General features: G+C 47.6%; 1 protein-coding gene across 2 annotated transcripts in view; it reads right to left on the reverse strand.

Annotated features, from left to right (window-relative positions):
* Positions 1-10761, reverse strand: part of Ube4b (ubiquitination factor E4B) — a 104670-nt gene that overhangs the window by 74186 nt on the left and 19723 nt on the right. For both annotated transcript variants that reach the window (XM_021161159.1, XM_029475722.1), the window contains exon 2: positions 2081-2267. In XM_021161159.1, the coding sequence (XP_021016818.1) occupies positions 2081-2267 (187 nt within the window). The remainder of the gene's footprint in view (positions 1-2080; positions 2268-10761) is intronic.

Here is a 10761-nt window from a genome sequence, read left to right on the forward strand (position 1 = left end):
GGGAGCAGCAGGAGAGAGAGGGATGGGAGCAGCAGGGGAGAGAGGGGTGGGGGCAGCAAGGGGAGAGGGGGTGGGGGCAGCAGGGGAGAGGGGGTGGGGGCAGCAGGGGAGAGGGGGTGGGGACAGCAGGGGAAATGGGAAGAAGGGGCTCCTTTTCACAGTCGCCAGCACTGTACAGAGTGCACTGCAAGGTCTAGAATGGTTAACAAGGGTTCACCTGAGGTAGAAGGAAAAGGGAGCTGTGGGAAGTGAGGCTTCGCACGGTGAGAGCAAGTGCAGGCACTGACTGAGGCCTAACAAGAACTGGGCGTGCACACAGGAGCCCGAGAGAAGCGATGACAGAGGCTATACAGGTTCCCTTCCGCATGTGTGTCTGCTCCACACTGAGTGTGTGCATGAGAGCGAGGAGAAGCACACTAGATGGCAGAGAAGGAGAGTGGACAGGGAAGCCGTGAAGTCGCCTGGGTGTGCTGGGCTCTTCCTGAGTTTGTGATCATGGGCTTGAGGGAGATGGACAGACCACATGGCTGTGTGAGCTCCCCTCCAGCCTGGACGAGGGTGGGAGACAAGCGGCAGGCGGGTGAGGAATGGATGGAGCTAGACTGTGACACAGCCAGTAAGAAAAACAGATGGGAGTGGCGCTGCCCTGAACATATTCCAGAGCTGCAGGGATGGACAGCCCCGTCATAGCAAGGAAACGGCATAGCAGTGACCACATTTCCCAAGGAAAGGACAAACTCACCCTGGAATCCTGAACGCTAACTCTATGAGAAAATTGCCACAGCTACTCAAATCATGCCTTTCATAGCTGTCGCTCCCACCAAATGATGCTTTGTTCTGAATCTCTGTTATCACTAACAGAATGATGGGCCGACATTTATCCACGCAGAGGGAAGCCTGCGGAGGGCTAATGACTTAAAGCAACAGATGCTTTTAGCTGACATGAGAAAGAGCACCCAGTACTGGAATCCACAGTCATACATGATTCTTCTATGACATACATGGCGCTCCTAGCTCCTTCTTCATAATTTAACTGTTACGTAGTGATTATGAAATGACCATGTTTAATAGAAAAGTCATGAAGGAAAATATTCCCAGGTACACATGTGAATGGACATCATCATTTCTTAAGAAAGACAACCCTGAACATCATCAATGAGCTCATTTATTTAAAACAACAAAAAAACCCTTTTTACCAGGGTTAAGCAGCTCTCGAGGAGACAGCTACAAAAACCACACAGGCAGAGCTGATTCCTGTGGTGCTAGGGACTGCACCCAGGTCTTCACGCATGCTGGCGAGTGCTCTGCCATCCACAGTACCCTTGATATCCACTCAATTCTAAAAACTTTTGTGCCAATTTATCCCGAAGACAAGAAACCAGGGCCTTGCCATTCGACCATTACTTCACTCTTCCATTTACAGATTACTTTTTGATTGTGTGTGTGTGTGTGTGTGCATGTGTGTGTGTGCGTGTGTGCATGTGTGCATGTGAGTGCGTGCGTGCGTGTGTGTGTGTGGCGCACGCATGTGTGCACTATACACTCAGAAGGTGGTGGTGTGTCTCTTCCTCTCATGTTCTTGAGACAGGACCTCCCACTGAACTAGAACTCACCTATTTGTTAGACTGGCTCGCCAGTGTCCTAGAAGGTCCCTCCCTGTCTCTACCTCCTGAGTGTTAGGGTTACAGGCATGAACTCCTGAACCTGGGTCTCACTCTCGTGCAGGAAGCCCTTTACCCACCATGTTCTCTCCCTAACCCCCAGACAGCATTATGGGAAGGCAGAGCAGTCTTTAGGGGAGCCCATGCCTATAGAGAGGGAGAATGGGGATTGGAGGGAGAAGCATCAGGCAAATTCACAAACTCAGCAGGAGCAACTCAGTCTTCGCCAGACCTGAGCCTGGAGCTGGAGAAGGGGAAGGAGACGGGTTTGCAGAAGTCTTCACTAGTCACTATCAAATGAACAGACAGAAGCAAGACACACCGCAGTGACCTTCAGGCCACTGATTGCTTTAATCAGTGAGGCAACATCGAGATGCTGAGACCAAAGTACAGCTTCCAGGTTGGAGGCTGAGGCTCACCTGCTGCACCTATGGGGGAGGTAGCTGGGGTCATGTTGTGGACATTGAGACCAAGACTCTGGGAGGGGCCTGGGGCTGATGCAGCTATTGGAGGTCCCGGAGGGTTCTCCCTCTGGGGAGATGTAAGCGGGGTGGTCGGCTGGGAGGTCTGTCCACCAGCAAGTCGTGCCAGGCGCCTCCGTCGAATCTACAGAAGAGGAGAGAAAGGACATTCTGTCACTGCCAGCAGAAACACAACCACCTGTAAGAACAATGATGTCAGTGTACTAAAACCATCAAAACCACCTCCAAGCTTAGGAGCCAAAGCCACCTAAAAGGAGTGTGTGCAGGGGCTGGAGAGACGGCTCAGCAGTTAGGAACACTGACTGCTCTTCCAGGGATCCTGAGTTCAATTCCCAACAACCACATGGTGGCTCACAACCATCTGTAAAGGGATCCCATGCCCGCTTCTTGTGTGTCTGAAGACAGCTACAGTGTACTCATATAAATGAAATAAATTTAAAAAGAATGTGTTCAGAAAAGTAACAAGGCAAAGCAAATGTTCTAGGTGTGTGTGTGTGTGTGTGTGTGTGTGTGTGTGTCAGAGGAAACCTCAAATTTAGTCCTCACCATCTGCCTAGTTTAAGCTAGCTCTCTGCTGTTCCCCACTGCATAGGAAACGCTAGCTGCCCATCCATGGGGGGGTTATCGTTAGGTCTCAGCACCCCCACCTCCCTCCCCATATGTCTAGAAATGAGCTTAAAGGCTGCAGGACTTCTGGAGGTTAGAGAAAAGCTAGCATTCCGCAGGAACTTGTGAAACGGGTTTTCTATCCTCAGAAAGAGTCCCTCCTCCCCAGCCTATCAGCCTCCTCACAACCCACGTGATTTGTCTGCCCCACACTCTAGCACTATCTTGCTGCTCTCTGTACTCTGGCTAGGCTCTCTTGCTATCTCCCAACACCCCTCTCCCTGCCCCTACTCCCTTGCTTCCCTAGTGTTGCATACAAATAGCACCAGGGCAATCCAAACACCTTAGGCCTGACCAAGTCCAGTGTGCTTTCTCTTCGCTCTACTCTGGACTCTTCCAGACGCCCTCTTTACTCATAATAAAAGCCTTCCCTAGCACAGAGTCATGTCAGCAGTTTCTTTACTGCACCCCTCCACAGCACTCTCTTCTCTTCCCTTCCAGCCCAGCATAAAAGCACTGAAGACAAAGCACGGTGCCTGGCTCGCTCTCTGTGGGCTCTGGACCTGAGATCCGGTCCTCACACTTAGGTAGCTAGGGCGTTACTCACTGAGCCATGTCCACAGCCCCAAACGGATGCTCTTAGAAGCTGCTGACTTACTCTTAAAACCTATACAGTGATCGGCTCACCAAGATGCTCTATGTCCTTGACTGACACTGCAAATTTCCAGTATGCTCACTACCCAACACACTAAAACCTGTTTTGGTTTTGTGTGTGTGTGTGTGTGTGTGTGTGGTGGTGGCAGGAGCTGTTTGTTCAAGAGAGGGTTTCTCTGTGTAGCATTGTCTGTCCTAGAACTTGCTCTGTAGACCAGGCTGGCCTTGAACTCAAGACATCCACCTGCCTCTGCCTCCAGCGTACTGAGATTAAAGGTGTGTGTCACCACCGCAAACCAAAACCTGGTATTTTAACAAAATGGCATTATGTAGTCGTTTTAGATAGGTAAGATTTAGAGGCTACATGGCTCAGTAGTTAAATGTACTTTGTTCTTACAGAAGACCTAAGTTTGACTTCCAGCAACCATTTCTAACTCCAGTTTCAGGGAATCTGATGCCCTCTTCAAGACTCTGTGGCAACCAGGCACACATGTGGTGCACATACATTTATGCAGGCAGGACAACTCATACACATAAAATAAAAAATAAATCTAAAAAAATTAAAAGAAAAGTCTATTTCATCCAATAGGAGAAAGAAACAAAAGGTACACCAAGACACAAAGTTTATGTTTAAGCTGATTTTTTTTTAATGTGATCAAAATGAAAATATAATCGGCCATTCTCTGAATGCTCCAGTTACCAAGTAATTACAAATAAACATAGGATGGATCACAGCAGCATTTCCTATGTCACGCATGCTCTTTCTCTCTCTCTCTCTCTCCCTCCCTCCCTCCCTCACATGCACACATGCACGCACACATGCACGCACACAGGACCACCACCCTGAGGTTAGACATGTATACCAAGCACTAGATGTGAACAGGCTTCTCAGAAATGAGGCAGCCCCAGACACACACTCCTCCTACCAGGAATAAGTAGGACAAAGCTCCAGCCCCAGCGATTCCTAACAAGGACAGATTCCAGGAAATGGGTGTCCTTCTCACACTGTGCGACACCTGTTCCCTTTACCTTTCTTAGACCAAGGAAATGCCCTGAGTCCTTGCCCCAGAGTGGAGAAGCGTCTCCTCCCGCCTGTGCCTCAGACATGCCAACCAATCACTTCACCTGAAACATGTCACACAGGTCACTATCTCAAGTTTACTTAACCATATTAAATCTTTTGAAGAAAGGATTAGGAGAAGCTAGGGAGATGGCTCAGTTGATAAAGCTCTTGCTCGAGGACCGGAATTCAGATTTCCCACACCTGTCTCCCCCTGCACAGCTGCAAACGTGCCACAGCCACGCAGGCTTTGTCAGGGTGCTGGGCGTCTAAACTCTGCCTGGTCCCTAAACACTCACAGCAAGCGTGTTATCCACCAAGCAATCTCCCAGTCCCGACTTCTTTGTTGCTGTGTTCTGTTTTAATTTCAGCAATAAGACCTGAGCATGGGGCATGTCACACTCTTAGCAAGCACACAGCTCTCAGATGGACAGCTCCAGCTCAAGGTATGATTTTCTTTGAAAATTAAGAGATAAATCTGCATCATGAAATTTAAGTGTGCCAAGTTTTGATGTACGACGGAGCTGGGGAACTGGCTCGGCGGCTGGGAAAGCAGCCTGTGCTTAGATGGGACTTGAATTCGGTTCCCTGCATGCACGATGGATGACTCACAACTGTCTGCAACTCCAGGCCCGAGGGATTCCCCCTCATCGGCCTCCTCTGTCTGACACTGCACACTTGCCAAAAGCACACAAACAAACATCCATAATTAAAAATAAAAATAACTCTTTAAGTTTCCATTGTATCTTATTATTGTGTGCATATGGGTGTTGTGCCCACACGTTACATCCATGTACTACATAACCCACAGAGAGTCCTTAGAGGCCAGAGAGTGATCTGCTGAGACTGTAGCTACAGATCTTCGTGTGGATGCTGGGACTGAACCCAGATCCTCTGGAAGAGATCTACTGACCTTACCACAGAGCTATCGCTCTAACCTGAAATAAAAATAAATGTTCTTTTTAAAAATTTTAAATGACATTACTGAAAACACTTATATAAATACTAATATGAACAGTCCCCATTCTCAAAGATTCCCTGATTTTCTTTAGTGATTCCTGCATATTCTAATTTTCAAACACAGATATCTTCTTATATTTTTGTTACTTTTGCATCTGGCTTTACAACACCAGTATTTTCAGTACTTAGCACTACATTTCTTCAGAGCATACTAACACTGCAGCTTTCTGCCATATCTGCCCACTGCTTTGTAGCCTTGGGTGTTGGCACTGCACTGTGCTTGCTAATGACTTCACTAAAGGGCTGGGCATACCCAAAATCAGGGGTTTGGTTTGGTTTGGTGTCTGAAGACAGGGTCTCACATAGTCAGGCTGACCACACACTCATTATCTAACTAAGGCTGGTCTTGAACTTCTGATCCTATTGTCTCCACTTCCCAAGTTCTGAGAATAAAAGCATGTGTGACCATGTGTCAATATGCGGCTCAAAAAATAAGACATTTTAAGTTGCTGCAGCAACTTAAGACATTTAAGTTGCTGGTGATGATGGAGTACACCTTTAATCCCAGCACATAGGAGGCAGAGACAGACTTATATCTCTGATCTCTGCTGAGTCTGAGGCCAGCCTGGGCTACAGTTCGTTCTAGGATAGCTAGGACTACACAAAGAAACAAAGAGCCCTCACTGCTCCTGGACACTCATGTATGGGGGATTATAACCAGGTATAATTCCAGCTCCAGGGATCCAACAACCTCTTCTGTCCTCAGGAGGACATCTGCCCAGTCCCCCTACACCCCTAACACATGCACACACAGAGAGAGGGAGGGGAGGGAAGGAGAGGGAGGGAGGAAGGAGCCAGTCCCAGCACTCCAAGTATTACTAAATTCCTTTTCTTTACTCACCCTACTTTTTATGGCTGGTTATCTCCTTAAGTTAAACCTAGGTTCTTTTTAAAAGATTTCCTTTTCCATTTGTCACAGATCAAGAATGGAAAAGCATGAAACAGAAACAGCTGTGGCAGTTCCATGGCCATGACTGCACCCCGCCCCAGACCCTGAGCAGGAGCCACATTCTGTCCGTCTCAGGTCACATTTTTAGCTGACACTACAACAGGGTTTCCCCTAATGGCTCTCCTGATGCTGTATGTCCCACCCCCTCCTCCAGATTTACCCACACTAGACTCAGAGCAGGGAAAGCCCCAGGGCAGGGCAGATCAAACTGCTCCTCTTATTTTTAGCTCTTTGTGGGGGTTGGGAGGGTCCACAAAATACTGCTTTAAATTTAATAAAATACAGTCTGCAAAAATCCTTATTTCCAACTAAAATTTTACAAAGTAAACAAATTCCAACACACAGACAGACATCACTTACAACTTTTAGTCTTTAGGATGTTCTCCTAAAGATATTCTATGCATTTTTCAGTCACACAAGACCTCCCAGATCTCAGCAACAACCTACCCCTGCTCCTACAAAGAGGAAGGGGATGGGACAGGGACAACGGATAGATAGTAATCTTTCTACTTACAATGTCACTTCTGGAGGCTCTTGGTGATCCTGACACAAAGGAGTAAGTGAATAATTTAACTAAGGCAGCCCTCCACTTCCTGTGGGCCAGACGCAGCTCTGCAGCCCATGGGTAAGCTCAGTTGACAACCCAGGGATCCGCACACTCCACTACCATTTTACAAGTGAGGAACCCACCTCCAGTGAAGTGACTTGCTCAGTGACACAGCTCAGGGGACACAGTGCAGGGTTTGAAGCTGGACTGTGACTTCCCACCCATCACCTGTCTCCACACAAGACATTCCTACAGTGACAAGGTGGCACTGCTGCTGACTAGTTTAAGAAGTCAGCTCTGTATAGATTGCTGGTGTCGGACACTGCCTCCACCCTCTGATCAGCAACACTGAACAAACTGACCTCTCTGGTGAGAGGTGCACAGTGGAACACAGAACATCCACCTGGTGTTCTGGGTACAATAGAACAGGAGCATCCTTGTGGCATGTCGATAAGTACCTACTGTGTGCCACAAAGTTGAAGAAGATGTTCCACTTGAGTCCTAATGCCCACCCTCAACGTCCTCTAGATGGACCAGGAAAGGAAAAGCAAAGGGACAGTCAGGACACAAGGTCAGGAGGGCACGGACCCGTGCCTGTGTCACAGCCTCACAGGGAGACCAGCCCAATCCTGTATCTTCACCAGAAATAATACAAAAGTAGGATGTGCTGTGTTCACTTTGATGTCTTTTTTTCTAAGATTTATATTTATTTTTTGTGTGTCTGTGCGAACCTTTCACAAGCATGTATATACAGGTGCTCATGAAGCAGACCTCCGGGGGCCAGGGGTTATACAGGCAGCTGTGAACCCTCTTATCCGGGACTCTGGAATAGCAGTGAGAACTCTTACAGACTAAGCCATCTCTCCTGCCTCACATCCATGGCTTTTAAAACTAAGTGTATTTCTATGCTTTTCAGGTTGTAGAAGCTGAGCTAAAAATCCAGTTGCTACAAGACATGCACCGATTTCCTCTGTACCACACTACTGCTAGTGCAAATCTCTCAAATACTACACCTCTAAAACCTGCAAACACTTGCTGTCACCCTGTTCCACCCCACCTTCCCTCCAAGACCAGGTGACAGGGCCGAAACATAACTAACTCCAAACCCTGCTCCTCTTATTTTTAGCTCTTTGTGGGGGTTGGGAGGGTCCACAAAATACTGCTTTAAATTTAATAACCCGGAAGTGATGTTTGGAACTGCCACGGGCTGCCCACAGCACATGGGGAAGTGAAGCCTCCCCAGGAAGGCTGTGTACACTCATAGAAAACTAATCTCCCTCTTCTGACATGCTCCTGTCCACATAACTGCTCTGCAGCCCACCCTGCTCCTTCTGGTTCTGTCTGGCTTGTTAATATCTCAATGAGACCTTCAGCACCACTGGGCAGTGGCCCAGTCCCCACATCTCTATGGCGACCAAACCTGCAAACAGTTCAGCACAAGCCAAGTATGTCTGTGTACACTAATTTATACGCTGAGAGAAAACGTGAACACATTAGTAGCTGATGATTCAAAGCAATTTATTCAGCCTTCCTGTAAATGTAAAAATCTTCAGATTATAAGGTCGAGAGCTAAGGGCTGGAGAGACGGCTCGCTGGTTAAGAGTACTTGCAGAGGAGGCTGGCTCAGTTCCCAGCACACACATGGTGGCTCACAACCATCTCTTAAGTCGAGTTTCAGGGAACCTGATGCCTACTTCTGATACTGCAGACATGCATACGGTACACATACAAGCATTCTGGCAAATCACTCGTATACATAAAATAAAAATAAATCTGCCAGGCAGTGGTGGCACACGCCTTTAATCCCAGCACTTGGGAGGCAGAGGCAGGTGGATTTCTGAGTTTGAGGCCAGCCTGGTCTTCAGAGTGAGTTCCAGGACAGCCAGGGCTACCCAGAGAAACCCTGTCTCGAAAAACCAAAAACTAAAAATAAATAAGTAAATAAATCTCTTTTATTTTTAAGTTCACAACTGAATTTAGCAGCATACACTACAATAGGAGCATGAGAGTAAGCTCATGGCTAGCTTGTACTACTGACACCATGTTCAAAAAAAAACAGGTAGGGGGAAACTGAGCCTGGCTATACTCTAGCCAAGCTCAGCTGCACACAAGGGACATGAGCTAGGACGTCTGGAAGAAGGCTGGAGTGACATGGAGGTGAGGCAACGAGAGGGCAAGCAAGGCTGTGACAAGGGGAGCGTGACTCAACTCTCTGTTCCTGTGACTCAGCCATCTTTCTGTTCCTGTATTCCTGAAATAACTCCCATCTTTGTTAAGCTCAGTAAGCTACACTATGGCTTACAGTGGTCTGCTTATAAATACTTCCACTCCCCAGGACGCTCAACAATGTGTGGACAGCAGCATCTTGCTTTCTTCACTACTGGGTTTTCAGGATCCAACTCTCTTACACAGTGTCTTAGTGTCGTGTTTCCGTCACTCTCAGGAACAACTGTGAAGACCCAGCACACTGAGCCCCTGAGCTGTGCTCACTGCTGACTGGGTTTCTTTTTCAGAGCAGGTAGAAACCAGCTGGGGTGAGGACGGAGGTCCACTGTCAGAGGCAGGTGGATCTGCAGGAACCCACACTGCTTCCCTGACAGGAAAGACACACAAGTCAGGGCAGGCAGGCTGAGTGAGACACACCCGCTAGCAACACCACCCTGATGCCCTGGACTTGCTCATGAAGGTAAGGAGCAACTGAGATAGACGACCATGGCAGCCACTGTGAGGACGAGCACGAAGGTAGGACAAGACACCAGACTGGCATAAGGACATGGAAGAGAGACGGTCAAGTCCAGTCACATTTAATTAGTGCTACAAAGAACTTGGTCAAAAAACAAAAACAAAAAAACAAAAAAAAAAAAAAAAAAAACCTTGGTCATTCTTTGGAATTGAGGCATGAAGAAGTAGTGGAAAGCATAGATTTCAGGCCTGGCTAGCTACATGAGATAAAATTCTGTAAAGCAAGAATGCAAGAGACTTCAAGAGAGCAAGGCAGCCAGGCAGGAGATATAGCCCCGCAGTACCAGCCCCTTGGGAAGCTGAGGTAGAATTGTTGGAGCTCAAAAGTCTCTGGCCAACCAAAACTAAATAAATAACTACGTAAATAAATAAATAATAAAAGGATACTGAGCATAGGAGAAAAATGATTTCAACCTTTGGTGTCTCTAGGCTTCAACACACACAGAGACAGACGCAGAGACAGGCAGACAGGCAGACAGACAGACACACACACACACACACACAAGAATGGAAGGAGCTAGAGGTTAAACTAGGAGTATCTGCAAGAAACTCATATAAATGGGAGGCAATGGAGCCTACCCATACTCCTATCCTTTGGGAGGCTGAGGCAGGAGCATTGCTGAGGTCAGCCTGAGATACAGTAAGACTGTATTAAAAACAGTAAATGAAGAATGGAGAAGAAGGGGACGACGGCAGAGGGGCTTCCAGGAGCGCAGCAGCTAGGCTGACACATGGCTATTGCTGACTGTTTCTAAGTTTACAGTGAGGCTTGGGAACTTTAAAAAGCAAAGTAGAAAGATGTGAAAATCCTGCATTTTTTCCCAGAAGGGAGCATATTTAAAATTGGGACTAAAGAAGGCATGATTTCTCAAAAAAGATGAAAGCCATTAAAAGGAAGCAGGTGAAGCCGGGTGTGGTGGCGCACGCCTTTAATCCCAGCACTTGGGAGGCAGAGGCAAGAGGATTTCTGAGTTCCAGGCCAGCCTGGTCTACAAAGTGAGTTCCATGACAGCCAAGGCTACACAGAGAAACCCTGTCTC

The sequence above is a fragment of the Mus caroli genome, chromosome 4, assembly GCF_900094665.2.
Source record: "Mus caroli chromosome 4, CAROLI_EIJ_v1.1, whole genome shotgun sequence".
Lineage (NCBI taxonomy): Eukaryota > Metazoa > Chordata > Mammalia > Rodentia > Muridae > Mus > Mus caroli.